This window comes from Colossoma macropomum, unplaced genomic scaffold, assembly GCF_904425465.1.
Source record: "Colossoma macropomum unplaced genomic scaffold, Colossoma_macropomum, whole genome shotgun sequence".
Lineage (NCBI taxonomy): Eukaryota > Metazoa > Chordata > Actinopteri > Characiformes > Serrasalmidae > Colossoma > Colossoma macropomum.
This window is the reverse complement of record NW_023494805.1, coordinates 5,348,644-5,371,510: the sequence shown is the minus strand read 5'-3', so window position 1 is coordinate 5,371,510 and position 22,867 is coordinate 5,348,644. Positions and strand designations below refer to the sequence as shown.

Below are 22,867 nucleotides of genomic sequence, written 5' to 3'. Positions count from 1 at the left end.
TGCATATATAACCAACCCAATCAGTGCATATATAACCAACTCAGTCAGTGCATATATAACTAATTTAATCAGTGCATATATAACCAACTTAATCAATACATATACAATCAACCCAATCATTCCACAGATAGCCAACCTAATCAAAGCATGTATAACCAGCTTTTAATCAGTGCACATATAATTAACCTGATCAGTGCATATTTAACCAACCCAATCAATGCATGTATATCCTACTCAATCATGTATAACAAATTTAGTCAGTCTACATATAATCATCCCAATCAGTGCACCTATAGCCAGCCCAACCAGTGGATATACAACCATTCTTGCTACCAAAACATACACATTCATGCTGACAACCTACACTGCTGTCTCAGTGGTATCCAAAGATTCTGCTCACACGCTTGACTGCATTTCATTTTTTCCCTTAGATATAAATTGAAATTCTAGTGTACAAATCAAAAGTGATGAGAGAGGCCCAGGTGTCCTTTCTGCCTCAACACTGAGTCAACATCAACATTAAAACATTTAAAACACCAAGTGCCGTGAAGCCACACAGCAGATGTTTGAATAAAATGCAGTCATTTGGCATGAGATGTTTTCTCTATTCTCTTTCAAGTCTAAGAAAGTACTTTGAGGAAATATCAGTGCGTTAAAGAAAATGCTGCTGGTATACAGTGTGTGTGATCAATGACTCAGGAGATGCCTGCAGAAATCTATTGATCTATACACTACATAACTTTACATCAGCATCTGATTACTACAGCTAAACTATGTTGTTTAATTCATAAGATGTTCGCCATGTGTTGTTGACACTTTGTTACCCAAGAGCAGCTCCAGAAAATGACAATAATAAAAATATTAAACGGCTTTTGAGGTTTGAATTAGGGAAAATATCAGCACACTATGCAAATCAAAGCTCCCATTTCTTGAGAAGTCCATTTCATTTCTAATGTCATTTCACTCAATCTGGAAGCGGCCCTTCTTCAATGACATCACCGCCTTCCCAGGATGCATCAATGCAGCGATCCTAATTCACAGCTTGGCCTCTATCTACCGAGCCAGTCGCTTCCCTCAAAATCAAAGACAAGGCAGACGGAGAGTGAAAGAAAAGAAAGAGAAAGAGAGAAAGCACAGTGTTTCAATCTCGGTCGCCCTTGATCCTATCTCTCCGCGCCTGTCTGACTGAGGCGGCCGCTCTGAGGGGGGCTTTCTCTCAGCATCAGTGACTCTATAGGATTGGAGATTATTGGCTGAATGATCCCTCATTCGTGATTAAGCCCAAAGCCACCGAGGACTGAAACCCTCACGTCCTTCATCACGACTCCATGCTAAAGGAGAGCTTCAGTCAGAAATGCTAGCAGTACTGCTAACAGTGAGTGAAAGCAAACAGCCCCCAGTTAGCATTGTGAAAATGATGTCAGGAACCAGAAACCAGGCCAGTTTCTGTGGGTGCATTGGGAAAGGGGGTGTGGCTGGGCAGTTTTTGGGATATATTAGAGCAGTTTTGGGGGTGTGGCAGGGCTGTTTTGGAAGCATAGTGGTGCACGTTTTTGGGGTGTTGTAGAACATTATGGGGCATAATGGAACACTTTTTGGGTCTGGTGGGGTAGTTTTAGGGCATAGAGGAGCAGTTGTTGGGGTGTGGTGAGGCAGTTTTGGGGGCATAGTGGTGTAGTTTTGTGGGGGTGTAGTGGGGCAGTTTTGAGGGCAAAGTGGTGTAGTTTTTGGAGAGTGTTGTTGGGCCATTTTAGGGGCATAGAGGAGCAGTATTTGGAACGTGCAGTGGGACCATATTTGTGTGTAATGTGGAACAATTTTGGGGGGTTCAGTGGGGCTGTTTGTGGGGGTGCAGTGGAACAGTTTTTGGGGGTGTGGTGGGGCATTTTATTTTAAGTTTGGTGGGCAGTTTTGGGGATGTAGGGGGGCAGCTTTGGGGGTGCTTTGGGGGCAGCTTTGGGGGTCCTTTGGCAGTTTTAGAAGTGTGTTGGGCCATGTTTGGGGTGCTGTGGGGCAGTTTTTGGAAGTGTTAAATTTACTTCATTCAAATCTAAATATATTTCCACATATATAACACAATTCTATCTTTCTTTTTACTTACTGGCAATAATTGTGCTGATGCATTTCATTTTTGTGGAATGAACTTTTTGTTTGAATTAAGTAAATTTAATACATCTGTTTTGTTCAGTGTGGTAAGAAGCTCCAGAGAGTGAGGGGGAGGGGAAAGCAGTCTGTCCAGGAAAAGAAGACCAACTGTGGGCAGCGCCTCAGACAGCCTGCCCCTAACATTAATATCCATTTGCTAATGGAGGGGAGGACAGCAAGAGCTTAGACCTCAGTGATCTTGTTTAAATACGAATGAGTATGTGCTCTTTGTCAGTCTGCAATAACTTCACATTAACTGTCAAATCGGTATTTAGGTAAAAACTGCTCTTCATACCAAGGAAGACACTTTTATGATGCTTTTATGAAGCTCATTTATGATAACTAAACATTTGCTCTGCTGTGAGGAGAAAACTCTGAAGAATCACCCTTACAGCAGCAGTTCATAGCGTTTCATTCAGCAAATCTATACATTTTTATTGTTTTTTTTTTAATCTTATTTCATTTTATTAGCAGAACTGAGATCTGCAGTGTTTTCTTGATCCTGATCCGATCTGATCCATCCATAAACTCTTTATTCTCATTTGTTGCTCCATAAAATTCTACGGTTTAACTATAAATCAAATTTTTGAAAACCTTTACCTGACAGGATCGCATGTATGATTTCTTTCTTCTGTACTTTCTGACTGAGTGCAAAATGTTAATCTGTGTAAACTAAAGACAATCAGCTCCCACTTAGTTTTCGTGTGAAACTAATGCATTTTTAAACTCATAGTACTCATTAATTTCTATGAAGTGCTGAATTAGGGACTGTCTGCAAATTACGATAATTACTCAGAGCACGATACAACAACTTGAAGCCTCATGAGCCAGTACAACATTTTAGCAGAGAGAACACACGAGCTTTTAGAATTACCTCTATTTATGATTACTGTTTTTGAGGGGCGGTTTCAAAATAAGATTTCTACCAGATTGATTTTCTAACTTGGGTAAATTAAGGCAAAAAAGGCAAAACCCTTACAGCAAGAAGGGCCTGGGTTTGATTCCCCGGCTGGGGAACCAGAGTCCTTTCTGTGTGGAGTTTGCAAGTTCTCGCCGTGTCTGTGTGGTTCTCCTCCCACAGTCCAAAAATATGCAATCAGGATGCCTAATTGCCCCTAGGTGTGAATGTATTTGTCTGTGTGACTGGCGGCCTGTCCAGGGTGTTTCTTGCCTTCTGCTCAGTGAGTGCTCGGATAGGCTCCAGCACCCCCGCAACCCAGAAGGATAAGCGGGTTAGAAAATATATGTGTGTGCATTTGATCCAATGCACTGGATCATTCTACATCTATGCCTTGTTCCCCTGTGTAAGAGCTTTTAGTCTCAGTGTTCAGATATTTTTAAAATCACTTTCTTTTTCTGGGAGAACAGACTTTGATTTCTGAAATTCAAGGTCTAAACTCAAAAAATATTTATATATACTGTACACATATTTGAATTAGAATCAGAATCAGAATTAGAATCAGAATCAGAATCAGAATCAGAATTAGAATCAGAATCGGTATCAGAATCAGAATCAGAATCAGAAGTAGAATCCGAATCAGAATCGGTATCAGAATCAGTAGTTGAATGAGAATCAGAATTAGAATCAGAATTGGTATCAGAATCAGAATCAGAATTGGTATCAGAATCAGAATCAGAATTAGAATCAGAATCGATATCAGAATCAGAATTAGAATCAGAATTGGTATCAGAATCAGAATCAGAATTAGAATCAGAATTGGTATCAGAATCCGAATCAGAATTAGAATCAGAATCGATATCAGAATCAGAAGGTGAATTAGAATCAGAAATAGAATCAGAATGGGTATCAGAATCAGAGGTAAAATCAGAATCAGAATTAGCATGATCTTTAAAATATTTTCATATCTTTTTCATATTAGATTTGTCCATTTTGCTAAATGTCAGATCAGTGTGTGTTTCTGTGAGTCACAATATTGAACTTACTATAATCTATCAGTCTGTTTCATAAAACTGCAATTTCTGTGTTTGGTGTGTGTTAAATTCTTGTTGAAAACATCTTGTTAAAATTATTTTTCTCTCATAATTTTAATATAGTAATCCTCTGGATTAGGTTACTTTTTTATCATGTAATCAGTAATCTGTAATGAAATACACCTCTCCCAGCCCTGTGCACACATACATAAGCTGTGTTTAATTACCAATATAAACCAGGAAAAATGAAAACAGATCAAAAGAGCACAGAAGCAAACACGGACATCGAGACCTTTAGAGTCTCAGTGTGTGTAATAAATGCATTGGAAACATCAGCGTTTAGCCTCTCTTATCTTCCACACAGTAAAGCGCACTAACACGTCTTTGCTGTGATCTAAATCTGAATCTGTCTCTCTGTGGCCTGTGTGGGAGTCCAGCAGGCTCATGCGGTTTGTTTATAGAAAACGAGGCCATTAAAATCACGTTGGGTAGCGGCTATTTCTCGTTATGATGGCTATAACGTTTAAAGCAGCGTGTCAGGACTATAACAAAGCAGCTGCTGGTTAATGTGAGCTCCACAGCGTGTTACTGTACTGTAACACAGATGAGTTACTGTGTGCGGTTCACTGAGAGGAGCTAACATCAGCTCAGTGGGAGCAGAGAGAACAGAGAACAGAGAACACAAACACACCGCTGTGGAACTACACACAAGGGTGGGGCCTTATCTCTTTGTGGGGTCCAGATCCCCCCAGGATGATGAAAACATGGACATTTATTGGTCGGGGGGACATTAGTCTGCTCTCCACAAAGAAAAATACACCCCCCCCCCACCCCCACCCAAAAAGGCAGCTTTTATTAGAAGAAGTAAAAAAGAGTGATATGGTTAAATAAATAAATAAATAAATAAATAAATAAATAAATAAATCTTGGGGACATTTTTACAACACACAACATGTAGTGGGATCAAAGTTTGTGTTTTAATAATGTGTTAATAATTAGTTAATAACGTTAACAATTTGTTACTGTAATAAACTATTAGCATCAAAAAATGTCCATGTTAATAGTAAGTTAATAACATTTTAAGGGTGTGTTACTGTGATTAATATTTTTTGATGTTAATAGTTAGTTAATAACATGTTAACAGTGTGTTAAATTACTAGCATTAGTAATTGTTGATGTTAATGGTTAGTTAATAACATGCTAAAATGTGATACTGCAATAAATTATTATCATCAATCATTTCTGAGGTTGATAATTAGTAACATGTTAATAATGTGCCACTGTGATAAATTATTAGTATCAATAATTGAGGTTAATAATTAGTTAATAACATGTTACTGTGATAAATTACTAACATCAGTGATTTTAGCTCCTGTGACTGCAGTCCTTTCCTTCAAATGCAGCTCTACTGAAGTTCTATTGAAGTCTCTTTTGATGAAACCAGTTCTTTCCAGATACTGCAGTGCCGTGAGTTTGTTTATCACTGAGTCTGAAGTGTCATTTGCAAGCAGAACACGGCGCTGATGCCATCAATATCAGTAAAATCAGTGATGTTAGCACTGGAGGAAGCTTTCATCAGGCTACATTGGGCAGTGCTCGCTGGAAAACTGTGATAAATCAACATCTTACACACTAATAAAAGCAACAGTAGTGGAGAAGCGGAAACTCCAGCTCCCCTCGAAAGAAGACGTAACATAGCAGAATGAGAGCGAGAGGCTACAGTCATGAGCTGAACTGATGACTGTATATATGATAAATATCAGGGGTTCTTAACCTCAGGGTCGAAACATGGTCTGAAGGGGTTCGCAAGAGCGGTGCTACAAGGCATGTACCTTATCAAACACAGAGAAAATCATTCTGATGAGTGTAGTCAAGCTCTGCTGAACGGCTCCACCTACAGGCCAAGGAAGATCTAATATTGATTACGAATTTCTCCTGAGTGAGCTCATTAGAGAGGGAGGGTCTTGACTGACGACTAAACTACGTATTTAGTTCTAAGTATTTTTTCAGCACCAGGCAAAGTATTTGTGGTTTGTAGTTTAGTGCTAGCCAAAGAATCCAGGCCCCTTAAGTGAGTAGATCACTATTTGATTATTCTTCAGTAGTTTCTTTAATGTTTATACTGATGTGTGGGGACGGGGGGCTGGGGGGCTGGTGGATTGGAGAATGGGTTGGCAAATGGTTGCTCTATGAAAAAGGTGAAGAACGCCTGATATATATGACATATGCACTCATTTACAGTGTTTAATATATGTTGAAGATATACATTCATTGGTTGGAACGTGCAGCCACTGGTGCTCTCACTGGACTTCATAATGAAAAAGATTAAGAACTCCTGATATATATATATATATATATATCATTTACTGTATCTATTATGTATAGATTACATACATTTGTTGGATGGAACGTGCAGCCACTGTGACTCTCACTGGACTTGACATGATGCAAATTAAATACTGTTTTCACTGAACTGATATCAAACGATATTCATGTTCAGGTGAACGCTGCGTTCACATGATGTTACTGAATTATGGTAATAAACATTCTGATGAAGCTTATTTTATGTAATTATACAGCTATACCTAAAAAAAAAAAAACTTTCTTTAGGGTCAAGTTTGAGCAAATATGACAAATTATTCATTAAACATGATTAATCTTGATTAATTACACAAACTAATGAGATTAATCACAGTGATTTTTTAATCATTTCACAGCCCTAATTGTGATCTTTACTCTTCTGAGGTATCAAACATTGGAACAGACCAGCAGAGCCACATTTAAACAATAGTATCAAAACCCACCAGTGTAATTATTACTGCTGCACTGAATCCAGTTAAACAGGACTAATTACACTCTCTTTGGAAGGAAACAGGCAGCTGGTCAGTGTTCTTTGAAAAGATGCTCTGGTCAAAATAAAAAACTGAAAGATCACTAAATCTGTTGAAAATGTGCTCTCATGTATGCAGTCGCGAGCAAAAGTTTGGACATCCCAAACGTGAGAATAAGTAACCCAAAAGTGAGAATAAGTAACACGTCCTCTGCACATTTTAATACACATAATAAACATAAAATGTGGCCTGTAAAAAGCTGTGGCACATTTTATAGTTTATGTTTTATTTTTTTTTCTAGTTTGTTGAACTTAACAAATCTATAGAAGTTGTGCACTAAAACTGGCAGAAAAGTGTTTTATTTAAGTTCAGACTTTTGTGTAAAACTAGAAATATATTAGATTTATAAGAATTAAAATGAATATTAGAATATAGTTAGTTTTATAGTTACTTAGATTTAAATTCTAATACTGATTCTAATTCTAATTTTAATTCTGGTTCTCTTACTAATTGCAATTCTGATTGAGATTCTGATTCTAATTCTGATTCTAACACTGATTCTGATTCTAATATCGATTCTGATTCTAATTACGATTCCGATTCTAATTCTGATTCTAAAACTGATTCTGATTTTAGTTCCAATTCTGATTATGATTCTAAATCTGATTCTAATACTGATTCTGATTCTAATTCTGATTCTTGTACCAAATCTGATTCTAATTCTTATTCTGGGTCTAATTCTAATTCTGATTTTGATTCAGATTCTGATTCTAATTCTGATACTGAATTCTTGGTGCTCCCAAAAAACTTGAATTGCTGAATAAAACATCTTAAAATACTTTCTGATATCTAGTCTAGTTAATATTCTGTTCTACTAAATTCAGTTTCTACTGTATTGAACAAAATAACAGCACTTCTTAATGTGACACATGACTCCAAAGTTCTGAATCTGAGTTTATTTAATAGAACTGTGTCTGTGCATATTTGTATTGTATGGATTCACTTTCACTTTTGCAGAAATGTCCCTAATCACATCTATGTGTGTGTGTGTGTCTGTGTGTGTGTGTTGGTAGCCCACATTCGCCCTTCAGCTCAGAGGAAAGCCCTCCTAACCACACATCCTCCTGCTCTCTCTATCTCTCTCTCTTTCTCTCTCCCTGATTCTCATAAAGCCCACCCGGCCTGGCCCTGACCGGATCGGCGTCCGACTCTTCTACCCTTCCACACTCAGAACACCCTGACGCCACGCGCAAATTAAAATCGATAGGACGTAATTACAGCGTCGAGATGAAAACATAACAAAGGAGCTGAGCCGAACCCCCCTGCCACCACCACCCAAAAAAAATAAACGTGCCGCAAGGCTAATAGCCACAGCAGATTTGGGTGTGTATGGGTGTGGGGGGGGTTTGTGTGTGTGGGGGAGTGCTTGTAGCCCCTCTGATTGGCCCGATATTCAGGGAAGGGAATTTTCTCCAAAGTGTGAGGGGTGCTATTAAATATTGAAGCCGAAAGGGGGGGTGAGGGGGGTGTCTGTCTAGCCGAGTGCAGCTGAGCCCAACACAAAATCAATACGGCTCTAGCTCGAGCCCTCCCTCCAGGAGACCGCCAAGAAAGGTCACACAACAAGCTCATTTCCCTGGTAAAAGGGCCCTGCTTCAATTAGGATTCATATTATACGCCGCTGTCGCGCGAGGACATCTGCGCTCGCTCCAAAACGCACGTAATTAAGGGGAAGAGAAGCTCTAAACGAATTACGCTGCCTTCTCGCTAACATGTCGCTGTCATTCTCGAGCAATAAACATCCACTACCTGTCCATGAACGCATGAACGTGGATGACAGCGCCACTCCTAACGCACACTGCGCTAGCTGCATAGGACCCACCACCACGGCTATAACAACATCATGAATTTTATTGCTATTTACTATTTAGCCTAGTAAATGTGTACAAGCAGGGCCTCTCATGAACCAAAACAATGATCAGTCACATCAAAGAACAGTTTTTTATTATCTCATCATTCATATAGAGATATCCACCGCTAATATTTCTTGTCTAGTGTATAGACAAGAAAGAATGTTGAGGATGAGAGAATAAGATCTCTTAAAATAAGCCATCAGTATATATATATATATTTTCCTCCACTACTAGTAACATAACGAATCACTGCTAGCTGCCTAGTTAAGTAGTGGCACAGAGAGTGGAAACTAATGATAGATTAACATTGTTAGTTAGCCAAGTTCAGCTATGTTAGCTTCAGCACTAGTTTAGCCAAGTTCAGCTATGTTAGCTTCAGCACTAGTTTAGCCAAGTTTAGCTATGTTAGCTTCAGCACTAGTTTGCAAAGCTAATGTTGGGTGAACATTGTTAAGAGGAATGGGAGAAGAGAATAAGAGGTATTTTGTCCACCAGTCACATTTTGTTGAGCGTCCAAATACATTTGAAAGCACTACACTGTAAAAAGTGACTCGTCAGATCTACTTAAAAAAATGACTTCATGTGGTAACAAGCAAATTAAATAGTTTTATTCAACCTAAATAAATACTTTGAATGAACGATTCTTTCAATCAACATAGTTATTTAAGTTGAACAAAACCAGTTAATTTACTTGTTACTACATGAAGTGATATTTTTAGATAGATCTGACGAGTCACTTTTCACAGTGTAAGTTGCAGCTAACTACCTAGTTCAGTGTTGGTATAAAGAATATAAGCTAATGTTAGATCAACATTATTGGCTTTTTAGGGTCAATAACAGCACTGAGTTTCCAAAAATGTTGAAAGGAAATGGTCTTACTTGTCAGTTGCCACCAGCCAATGAATTCAGTACTGGCATAGAGAGTGGAAGCTAATGTTAGATTAAAGTTGTTAGTTGTCCAAGTTAGCTAAGTTAGCTTCAGTATGGAGAGTTTAATGGAAAGTGGAAGCTAATGTTAGATCAACATGTTAATCAGTCAAGTTATGTATTTTAGATTCAGTGGTGTGGAGTCCAAGTGTGAAGCACAGATCAGGAAAAAAGGTCACCACCATGGCCAGTATATATTGTTATTTGGATGCTGGTGTGACCATGCTAGGTGATCAGCTAAACCAGCAACAGATAGTATATCAGCATATTTATACCTACATAAATCATAATGTATATTTCAGCCAAGTTAGCGATGTTAGCTTCAGTTTTGCTGCAGAGAGTCAAAGTTAATGTTAGGTCAATATAGTAAGCTAAGTTATCTGTGTTAGCTTCAGGATTGGTATGTAAAGTGGAAGTGAACGTTGGATCAACACCACCAGTCAGTTAAGTTAGCAATGTTATCTTCAGTATTGCAGTGTTGAGAGTGGATGCTAACATCAGATCAATATAGTAAGCTAGGTTATACATGTTAGCTTCAGAATTGGTTATAAAGAGTGGAAGCTAATGTTGGATCAACACCAACGGTCAGTTAAGTTAATGATGTTAGCTTCAGGATTGCTATAGCGAGTGGATGCTAACATCAGATCAATATGGTAAGCTATCTGTTAGCTTCAGTACTGCAATAGAGAGTGAATACTAATATCAGATCAATATTGTAAGCTAAGTTATCTATGTTAGCTTCATTACTAGTATGGAGAGTGGAAGGTACTGTTGGATCAACATCATTAGTCAGTCAAGTTAGCTATTTTAGCCAGCCGGCTAAAAAGACCACAGTTGTAGGAACGTGGCGGATAGGGAATGTCCCGATCAGGATTTTGCTTAGAGCCTGGGAAGGCTTGGATTAACACTTATGGATTGGCTCTGGTCAACTAGAGTGGTTTACTGGACAAAAGATAAGAACGAATGTTGCTCTCGCCCAAAAGACTCATCATCATCTGTCTTTAATCACAGTTACACAAGAACACAAATGGACCAATCACAGCCATGCTTCTGGTTCTTGTCTAAGAAGAGATAATGCTGCACTCTGATAGGCCGAGGTTCTCACCTGATAGGCTGCCGTGGCATCGTGGCTGGTGTCAGTGCCCAGGCTGGCCAGCCTTTCCTTCAGCTTGTAGTGGGAGTGATGGCGCATGCAGAAGAGCGTGCCGGACAAGCCCAGCACCACGGCGATAAACGCCACGGAAACCATCGACAGGACAAGGAAGTTGCTGGGCTCCACATGGCTGTGCCTGATGATGGGAATCTGATTCAGCTTGGTCCTCTGGAAAAGGAGAGAGAGAGAGAGAGAGAGAGAGAGAGAGAGAGAGAGAGAGAGAGAGAGAGAGAGATACACATATTTTAGTGGACTGTATGACTCTTAGAATGAAAAACAGGAAGGCAATACCAAAGGTATGGAACCACAAAGAATCAAAGAATAAGAATATCAACAAAGAGTTAATACGCATATTTATATAATATGATGTGCCTCCTAACAACCACCTGGAAGACCTGGTGGACCCCAAAACTGCCCCCATCAGATAAACAGCACTTAAAGCTTTCATCTTTGAGAGAGAGGAGAAAATCAAGCTGCTTCAGATCTGAAAACATCCACAGGTGTTTCTGTCCATCCTTCCACTGTGAGAAGACGACTCAGCGCTGTGGGTCTGAAAGGATGTGTAGTTGTCAAGAAGAACCTCACTGAGAAAAGGAGACGGACACATCAAACAAAGAAGCTGAACGATGGACTGACCACCCCAGAGTCCAGACCTCAACACCACTGAATGGGTTTGATTACTTCAGAAAATGATCAACCAGCTTCTAAGACTGAACTTTGGAGGTGTAACTTGTACTTAATGGCCATTTTGACTGGATGGTAAATTACCTTTGCCTAGTGTTGTATAGGTCATGTCAGTTGATGTAAGCACCAAGAACGTCATAGAACAATAACTTTGGTGCCCTAAAGAACCTTCAAACAGATGAGACGTGTGAGGAACCCCTACATAATGTAACATTTCTACACCACACACTCTAAATGAGGGACAGGTTCTATTTAAAACCATGAGTTCTATATAGAACCATTTCATGCTTAAATGGTTCTCTGCATGGTGAAAAAGCTAGTTCTTCAGATTTGTATATGGTTTTATACAGAACCTTTTTGAAAATGGTTCTTTATAGCGTCTGCTATTGTTAGACTGTCAAGCTTGTAACAATAGAAGAACCCTTTTTGATGCTATATAGAACTATTTTCAAACTGGTTCCACTTTGAACCATCTGCAAGCTTAAAAGGTTCTTTGCATGGTGAAATAGTTCTTCAGATTGATGAATAATTTGTTGTATATGGTTCTATATAGCACCAAAAAGGGTTCTCCTGTTGTTGCAAGCTTTGCGTCGCCACAATAAAAGAACATTTTTGGTGCTATATAGAACCATTTTCAAAAACCATGTACAACACATTCTCAGTCAGTCTGAAGAACCATTTCCCCATGCATAGAACTGTTTAAAACATGAAATGGTTCTATATGGAACTCACTGTTTTGAATAGAATGATTTTCTTTATTGAAGAGTGCATAAGCGTGCATTTCTAGAACCTTTACATTATGTGGAGTTCTGGGTTCTCCACCCTTGCACTCATTTGCAGAGATGTTTTTTTCAATGAAGATTCAAAGATTAAAAGGTTCTCAGAGAAACAAAACTAGATCTTATATGATATTAAATCATTTTAGCATTTTAACTTTTATTGTTAAGATTGTACGTGTAGGTCTGACCACACAAAGCTCAGGGTTCAGAATAAATCAGGGTGAAAAGGTCACCAGGTTCAGCTCAGCGAATGGCCGGCCAACCACTGGACTCTCAGGTTGGAGCTGGAGGCCTCAGCGTGTTGACGGTATGTGTGTTTAAACAGTCAAAGGTCCACACACATGCACACGCTCTGCTGGAGAGCGAAGGTCTTGGCAGGGTGAAGCATGCCACCACTGAGCAATTAGGGCCAGTGCTCACTGTGCAAGCTTGTTGCTAATTAGCCCTGAGGCCCAAGCTGGCCCAGGCCAGAGTGGAGGGGTGGAGTGGGTATGGACTGAGGTGGGATTGGACTATGGGGGGAGTCTAGTAGTTGGCTGGGATCTCTGAGTTAATGAAAATGGGAGGTGGGGGTAGGCTTAAAAGGATCCAAACCTGACTAGCTCCCCAAACGTAGTATGGAGGGGGTTGTCAGGCTTGTTAGCCCCGCAGGAGGTGGGGTGACAGCCGGGGGTAAAGCTGCCGGGGGGGGATTTGGGGGGTTTGGTATTGTTTCCAAATGCCTCCGAGACTGAATAGATGGAGGCTTTCAGAGCTGGGGTTTCAGAGCAGTGGGGCTTTCTTTCTCTAACTGCCTTCTCCAAAGCTAAAAGAAAGGATCTGTTCGTATTCATTCCTATCAAAATCTAGTCAGCGCCTACTGAACACCCCTCCCTCCCACACACAACACACGTTTTTATACCTTATAAGGACATTGAGACACTTAAATTTGCCCTATGTATGAAATTACCTGTATATGTAACTACAACAGGAATAATAATGTGTGTCATAGTAGATGGTTCCATTTGCATTAATATATATAAAGTACCTATATGTAATAATATATCCAATATCTATACAAATATTATAATATAGGTATATATACTAATATGCATATGTATACATATGAGTAAGATAGGTATGTATACTGATATGCATATGTATACATATGAGGACCCATAGATATTGCTTACATGTAATATACATATGTATTTACATATATATTAACCCTAAACTGAGGACCTAAAAGCATTTCATAAGACGGATATTCCATTTCTATTAGATATGGAATATATACTATATATATATATATATATATATATATATATATATATATATATATATATATATATATATATATATATATATAGAGAGAGAGAGAGAGAGAGAGAGAGATAGATAGATAGATAGATATAGAGTACCTATATGTAATAGTATATCCAACAACACCATGTATATTTATACATCTATTATGGTATAGCATAGTATAGTATATTATACACTATTATATATTTAAGTACCCATACATGTTGCATGCATGTAATATTGCATATATAATAAGTATATATAAGTAGCTAATAATATATTTGATAATATTTTTTGATATATATATATATATATATATATATATATATATATATATATATATATATATATTATAAATTCTATATATACTATATATTCCATTCTTCTTCTTCTTTTTTGTGGTTTTCTTACACAGTGGGGATATTTTTTTGACCAGAAAACGCAGGAAAACAGACACTCATCTCCACAGAGATGACAACATCACAACATCAGCATCTGCGCTCGCCATGCTTTCTGCCTTCAGCCGTCGCTGCAATCTTCTAAGCGAATTCGTAGGGGATTCTGATTCGTGACGTTTTTGCTTTCGGCACAGATTTAAAGTCACGTTTAGATGCTAGCTACTCCCGGAAAGCAAAACACAGACAGCGCACAGGCTGGCAGCATTCGCGGCTAATTGTGAGAGTGGGGAGTTTTCCCGGATTAGCCGCTGTGCGCTCGTGGAGAGGGACTGGCTTGGGTTTATGTTTTTTTTTCCGTCGCCATTGTTGCTGAAGGAACGGCCTCACATCAAACACGGCGGAGAGAGAGAGTGTGGAGAAAGACGGCCACATTCAGGCGGCTCTTCGAGCTTTAGAATGAACCTCAGCACCAAACCACCCCCACCCCCAACACCACCACTACACCGACCGGTCCATGGGCTTAGCGCTCTCAATCGAATTACATGAAAAGATTTCCAACATGAAAAGGTGGCCCTGAAAAGAAAATCGTGCTTGGCTAAATAATGTCCGCAATTAATTATAACTAAATGGAATAAATGCATTAGTCTTTTGAAGGGATTGGAAGGGGACGAGGGAAGGAGAGGAAAAATGAAAAACATGAAAATGAAGAGCTGAAAAAGCGTCAGGCCTGCGTGACGCAGCCCATCTGTATATGTGTTAAACAGAAGTGAAGACATGAAAACTCCAATAATTAGAAACACACATACATTTCATATCAAAACGTGCATTAATGCCAAACGCTGGGAAATATGGTGAATATCAGAGCTGAAAAGATGCATTAGAGCAGCACACAGTATAACAAGGAAACACCCATCTTCTGAATTTTGGATAATACAAAACAAAAAGCAGATATATCCTCACGATGATCCCGAGGTGGGTGGTAAAGGGGGGTAACACCCCCCCCACCACAGAACAAAAAGCACGACACACTCTGCAGACATAAAATTATCATTCATTATCCGTCCGGCACAATCGAACAAATATAAACTGATCTCTTTCGTCCTAATCTGTCTAAGAGTGTGTAAAACGTCCTGCTTTTCCGCGAGAGGCGTTCTTATCGCTCGTTTTACAGAGAAAACCACGAAATAACCTCACCGAGCACCAAAGAAGGGTTTGAAAAAAAGAAAGAAAGAGAGAGAGAAACAGGGGGAGAGAGGCAGGGATGAAGAATGAGAGAGTGAGGTAGGGAGAGAGAGAGCGAGAGAGAGTCTTTTATCCTTTTTTTGTGCATTCATCTGCGGGGAATAAAATTGGACTTGCAAATTCGCGCTTCACGTGGGCAAGGCGAGAAAAGACTGGAATCAAAAGTCTCATCAAAAGAAAACACGTTTCCAAGCTGGGTCTGAAAAAAATATATAAACTGAAAAGACGGAAAAGAGAAAGGAAAGAAAAGGAAAAATGCAAAAAAAAAAAACGAAATCTGGAAAGCGACATGAGAAAGCTCTAAAATATGAGCATAACTTTTTCTAGAATCATTGAATTTCATATTTTGTGTGAGTTTAATTTCACACCCATGGACGCTGATTTTTTATCGTCTGTTCAAGCTGTGTCAAACATGTTCACACAGAGATATGCTGGGCAAAAAATGTAAAAATAAATAAAAATTTAAATAAATGTGTTTATTTTATTTTAAATTCTGTATTCTGTAATCAATAAACATCAAATGAGCTCATGATTTAGCTCTACATAAATCAACAAAGGAAGCAAATCATTAGTAGAATAGAGCAAAACAGAAAAAAAATTACATGTAACGAAAATAATAAAAAAAAAGAAATTAAAAAAGAAGAAAAAAAGAGAAAACTCAATGGAAGGTTGGGCTTTGCGGGTCACCAGTTTTGAAACGATGAGCGTTTCTGATGAATTCAAAGGCACAAAGCCGTGGAGCTGCGATATGGTGGGAATTCCAGGATTATTTTAATGTTAAAAGGTGCGCAGTGCTTAACAAAAGAGGGGGAAAAAGAAAAGAAAAAAGAGAGAAAAGCCAGTGAGAGTGGAATGTGTGCTCAGGTAGACGGAGAGCAGCTCTCTCACGCAAGACTGCTGCTGTCTTTCATCTGCACTAACAGAGCCCAGAACCACATCCCTCCGTCTTCAGGATAGAGAGAGAGAGAGAGACAGAGAGACAGAGACAGAGAGAGAGAGAGAGAGAGAGAGAGAGAGCGAGCACAAAGGGCAAGGGAGGCTGACCTGAGGGTCTTTCACTTTTGGATTTGATGTGATCTCTCACCCTTAAAACACACACACACACACACACACACACACACACACACACACACACACAGACTTATATGTTATACCCATATCTATCTATCTATCTATCTATCTATCTATCTATCTATCTATCTATCTATTTGTCGCTGCTTTCAGAGCAAAACCTTGTATCTCCAAAATGGTAACTTTAGAGGAGAAGAAAAAAACCTACTTTACTTTCAATGTAAGTCAATGGAACCAGAGTTTTTTCCAAGTCATTTTGGGCCGTTTCATTTAGTCCATTCATTATGAAATTTACACACAATGTAAAGGACGACAGGTATATTCAAATCATGTCAAAAACTGAAAAACAATAAAAATGGAGATATGAGGCTTCATTCAGACAGCAGCGATATATATATATACAGCTCTGCACACTTTAATGCACAATTGCTGTTTATTTACTGATTAATTTATTAATAAACTACTGGAACTACTGGAGGAAAAAAATAAAACAATAAAACCTTTTTTTCAAAATGTTAAACTCAGCAAATAAACAGAAACAGTGCACTAATAATAATCAACAAAACAGGTTAATTGTTGACCCTAGATGTTCAAACCTTTGCATAAGACTGTGTACATTATATATACCCAATCTAGGGTTATATATATATTATATATTTAACTGTGGTAACTCAAAGAACCATTTGAATGCATTATTGGTTCTTTGCATTGCTAAATGGTTCTTCTCTAGAATGGAAAAATGGCTAAATATATAATATATATATAGTAAATATAATATATATATATATAAATATATATAATAAATATAATACATATACAGTATATATACCATTTAAAGATTCTTTTTTTTCTTCCTTTGTAAAATTACAAATTGTTTTGGAGGTCCAGGTTTTGTTCTAACAGCAACAATGTACAAGTAACAAATTCAAATATAGAAAAACCCTCATACACTTACACACACGCACACACACACACACACACACACACACACACACAGAGATAGTATAAAATCATAAAGTCAACAACACTTTTTAGTTTTTATAAAAAAAACACCATTATTTTTAAACCTGCTCTGCTCCTGCTGATTAATCCCACCTGCACAGTCATATATCTGTTAAATATTACAGATTTACAAACAGCAAATTATAGGGAATATATATATATATATATATATATATATATATATATATATATATATATATATAATATATATATATATATATATATTGTTATTATCCTGAATTATGAACGGTGTGTTTATTAGACAGCTGTAGATGACTGTCCACTCATTAATTGAGTGTTATGTGTATTACACTGTACTATCAGTGTATGTGTATTATTTTGTTTAGTCTGCCTCCTGTAAGCTTTATCATCTCCACCACATCAAGCCTGAATTTTTAATATCAATAAGCATCACATTTCTTTACCTTCCTCATCCTTATTTATCATTTCAGTAGCATTACAACTGTCCTTTACAGACTGATGATATAAATGAAATGAAATAAATGTGAATAAACTGAATCTGAAGATGTTCCAGTGATGAGAGATTGAAGTAAAAAGACAAAAAGAGCAGAAACTATTATTTAATGATTTATTAATTGATTTATGAACACTTACAGTAAAGAAGGTTTAAATGAATTAAAGGAAGTGAGAGGAGGACTAAACATAATCTGAGACTTAATCTGCTCAGGAAACGACAGGCTATCAATAAACGCAGCCTGTAACAGCTGTAAGAACAGAAAGTGTGAAACCCAGATTACGATGAATCCAAACCTCAAAAGAGTGAAATAAAAAATGTAATTATGTTTTAAATATTATAAATATTGTAAACACATTCAGTTTCAAATAGTTAGAATATTTAAAATATAATTACATTTCAAATTTCTCTCTGATGAGGTTTGGATTCATCACAATCTGGGATTTACACTTCACTGCTGGACTTTCAGTGGACTCAGTATTTAAGGTCAGTGAATTACTGACTGTAAACCATGAATTATCTTTACTGTAGAGCAGGTAGAGCAGGGCAGGGGTTCATCTGAGGTGCTTTTAGGTTTGAACTGATATGAATATTGTTTTTGTTCATCTGAAATTAAAATTTTGTTTCAAAGTAGTTTTTTTTTAAAAAACCCTCAAATCGCTCATTACAACTTTTTTATGGTTGAATCTACAAACATTATTTTAATTTTTTACAGTTTGTGCAATTACCCTCATAGCACGTGTTTAACCTGTTTATCTGCTCAATTATTACAGCAATTCAGAGATTTGGCATCTATGAAGATAAACAGGAGGTGCTACTGAAACAAGATGGTTCTTCGGAGCAATACCACAGCAGTACCACTCTGGGTTTCTCAAAGAACCTCATCTAAAATAAAAGGTGAGGGTTTAAAGCTCTCAACGTTTAAAGAACTTTTACAAAAGGTTCTACACACTTGCACATATCATTTCCAAAAAACAGTTAATTTCAACCATTCAAAGGTTTAGGGAACCAAACGTGGTTCTTCTGTGGCTTCGCTCCAAAGAACCTTTTTGAGTACCTTTTTCAGGAGCTCCTTTGGTCCAATCAGAGAGAGGCTCAGGTTCCTTTTAGTGGAGAGTGTGTATATGTTGGGTTACTTAAATACTGAAATAAACTGTAATACAAACTATACATATAAATATGCCATCTGACCAAATACAGCAGAGAGAGCAGATGGACTTTGTTACCTCAACATAAAATTCAACTGCAGTTAATTCTGATATTTTTCGGCTTAAATCAAAAAACGTTTTGTTCTGTTTAATTAACTAAATGTTGGTTCCTGTATCCATCCAGAGCAAGAGGAACGCTCAGCTACATCCTACACCCTTACAGAATAAAAGCGGTTCTTCAGTGGTTCTTCACAAAGCCAGTGGTTAGATATACAACTGTGGCAACTCAAAGAACCTTTTGAATGCATTATTGGTTCTTTGCATTGCTAAATGGTGGAATGGAAAAATGGCTAAATGTATAGCACCAAAAAGGGTTCCACTACTGTTATAGAACCTGTATATATATATATATATATATATATACCAATTTGCTGGCCCCCTCTAAATATCCCATAATGTATATCTGATGCTTCAATTAATAAATAATAATAGTATCTGCTGCTGCCGTTGGCTGGCTGCCCAAAACTTGTCAATGTGAATTTAGAAACGTTTCCAGTACTTAAATGTCCGCGTTTCAACGTGAAATATCGATATTTTAGAGCCCCAGAAACACTCGTGGGAACGTCTTACAGAGCTCTGACCACAGCACCAGCCCAAATTTGTGAGCAAACCTTTCAGTATACTCTGATCTCTCTCTGAGCTGGAGCGCATCCCACTAGCCCCCCGTCCCACACAGGAGAGCCATCACACTTCACACGGGAGCACAGATCCGGCTCCGGTCTGGCAGCGCAGGGCGTCGTTGCAGTAAAAGTTTTACACGCAGCCCAGGCTGATCATAAAAAAGCGCGATGCGTGCGTCATTTTTTTTTTCTTCTCCACGCGCACACACACACACACACATCTCGAGTGAAAGGAGAAGGGCTACACTACCTAAATCCGTGCTCTTCCGCGCAGATCTGCAGTTTTTTCCTCCTCAGTAAAAGTGGAGCGATGCGCTGCGCTGCGCTGCGCAATGGCGTCTCCAAAACGCGCAGTTCTCCCCATCGCCTTCCCCGTGCGCTTCGGCTCGAGGTGAACAGGAAAAGCCGTTCGCCCTGCTTTAGCATCTTTTTGCAGGGAGAAGAAAAAAGGAATCTAAAAATAAGGGAAAAGGCGCGCGGATTTTCCCGAAGCGCCGCTGTGAGAGGCTGCAGTGGAGCTGGCCGGCTGGCTCGCTGCTTCATCCCTCGAATGATCATGTGCGAGTGAAACCGCGCTGCCTTTTTCCTTTTTTTCCCTCCTTCTTCTTTTTCTTTTTTTTTCTCCTCTCAGCGTTCAGGGCGCCCGGAGCCCCTCCTTTATATCCTACACGCTCGCGCTCGAGCCCCTGTCTGCAGCACATGGCACCATCCACCGGTTGCTATAGTGAAGCCTCCACATGTTGCCGACAGGGCTGCTCTGAAGGAGGGATGGAGGGGAGGAGGAGGGGGGGAGTGGAGGGATGGGAGGAGGGAATGGGAGGGGGGGATTGTGCTAATAAGCAATGGACAGAGAGCTTGTCACTCATTTGTTGAGCTACTTGGGGTTTCTATGGGCTGAATAGAGCTTTGCTGCTTTCTCTCTTACAACCGAAACCCCCCCACCAAAAAAAAAAAACCCACTTCTCCCATCACCCCACCCAAAAAAACTCTACAACCCCATGACTACCTCACCAACAAAGACCCCACTGCCCCCACGTCCCCCTAAAAAGCCCCACGAACTCTGCCACCTCCACGAAAAAACATTGCTCCACTGCGCCACCAAAAGTAAAACTAAGCTCTAAAAATGAGTCACTGCACTGAATCAGTCACCAGTCCCCAAAAAGTCCTACTACCCATTCAACCCTGCTAAAAAACCCACTACCCAGATAACCTGCCCTCAAAAGCCCTTCTAACCCAACACCCCTCAATAAAACACCATCTATATAACCCTTATGGAAAAACCGACCCCCAACATAACCTACCACCCCAGAAATGGGCCTCCTAACCAGTAATCAATGCCAAAGAAGTCTTACTGCTCACATAAACACCCCAAAACCAGCCACCACCCACATAATGTGCACCCAAAAGGCCTAATACCCCCCATTAGCTCCCCAAAAAACCCTCCATCTATATAATCTCCATGAAAAACCCACCACCTACATAACCTGCCACCCAGAAACCCACCAACTACATAACCTGCATCTCCAAAACAAGCCAGTCTACACAGCCTGATCCCACAAACCCATCACCTACATAATCTGCCCCCCAAAAACTACATGACATGCCTCCCAAAAACCCACCACCTACACGATCTGCCCCAAAAAACCCTCCACCTACATAACGTGCCTCCCAGAAAACCACCACCTACATAACCTGATCCCAAAAACTCACCACCTACATAATCTGCCCCCAAAAACCCACCACCTACATAATCTGCCCCCAAAAACCCACACTCTACATAATCTGCCCCCAAAAACCCACCACCTACATGATCTGCTCCCCAAAAACCCACCACTTACATAATCTGCCCCCAAAAACCCACACTCTACATAATCTGCCCCCAAAAACCCACCACCTACATGATCTGCTCCCCAAAAACTGTCCCTAAAAACTACCTGCCCTCCCATAAACCCACCATCTACTTAACTTGATCTCGAAAAACCCACCACTCACAGAACTTGCCCCAAAAACTCACCAAAAAAGTCCTACTACCGACTCCTCATAAGCCCCACCAAACTCCAACCCCCCCACCTGCATAACTGGCCCCCAAAGGCCCACTGCCCCTAATCAGTAAGCACTGCCCCATTAACCCCTCACCAAACATCCTACTATACCCTTGTGTCCCTATAATTCACTGCCCCATAAACCCAACCAAAAATACTCCCCCCTTATTGCCCCTTTATCACTGAAACCTGCTGTCCAGCACAAGCTTATGACCAGCACTGCGAACATCTTCCTTTAATCACCCTGTGATGGTTAGTGGTGCTGAAACTCTACAGGTGACCGAAAGTTCTCCGAAGAATAAGAGTCTAATATCAGAGGCTGAAAAATAATAAAAATAATAAAGTGAACGTTTACGAGACGGAGAAGATGAATGAGCTCCGATAAACATCAGCAATAACACAAACGGCTCCGCTCGCATCGCAGAGAGGAAACACTACTGTGGGTGATGGAGGAGAGAGAGACAGGTGCACTGAGCAGAGAGAGAGAGAGAGAGAGAGAGAGAGAACTGCACTGAACACACAGAGAGGAAACACTGCTGTGGGTGATGGAGGAGAGAGAGATAGGTGCACTGAACAGAGAGAGAGAGAGAGAGAGAGAGAGAGAGAGAGAGGGAGAACTGCACTGAACACACAGAGAGGAAGCACTGCTGTGGGTGATGGAGGAGAGAGAGACAGGTGCACTGAACAGAGAGAGAGAGAGAGAGAGAGAGAGAGAGAGAGAGAGAGAGAGAACTGCACTGAACACACAGAGAGGAAGCACTGCTGGGGGTGATGGAGGAGAGAGAAGGACAGGTGCATTGAACAGAGAGAGAGAGAGAGTAGGAGAGAGAGGGAGAGAGAGAGAAGTGAGATAGAAAGAGAAAAGAGCAATAAAGAGAGAAAAGACAGAGAGAGAAAAAGAGAAAGGAGAGAAAAAGAAAGATGGAGAGAGAAGAGAGATAGAGAAAAAGAGAGATAAAAATGAAAGATAGAATGAGAAAAGAGAGAGCAACAAAGTGAAAAGAAAGAGAGAACGAGAGAAAGAAAAAAGGGAGATGGAAGTAGAAAAGAAAGAGTGATTAAGAGAAAAGAAAGAGAGAGAGAAAGAAAAGAGAGATGGAGAAAGACAGACAAAAATGAAAGAAAGAGAAAAGATATAGAAAGAAAAAGGATAGCAATAAA

At 39.4% G+C, this 22,867-nt stretch overlaps 1 protein-coding gene across 1 annotated transcript in view; it reads right to left on the bottom strand.

Moving 5' to 3' along the window:
• Positions 1–22,867, bottom strand: part of ptprn2 (protein tyrosine phosphatase receptor type N2) — a 419,224-nt gene that overhangs the window by 71,603 nt on the left and 324,754 nt on the right. Inside the window, exon 14 of the mRNA XM_036596937.1 lies at positions 10,854–11,069. Coding sequence (XP_036452830.1) covers positions 10,854–11,069 — 216 coding nt within the window. The remainder of the gene's footprint in view (positions 1–10,853; positions 11,070–22,867) is intronic.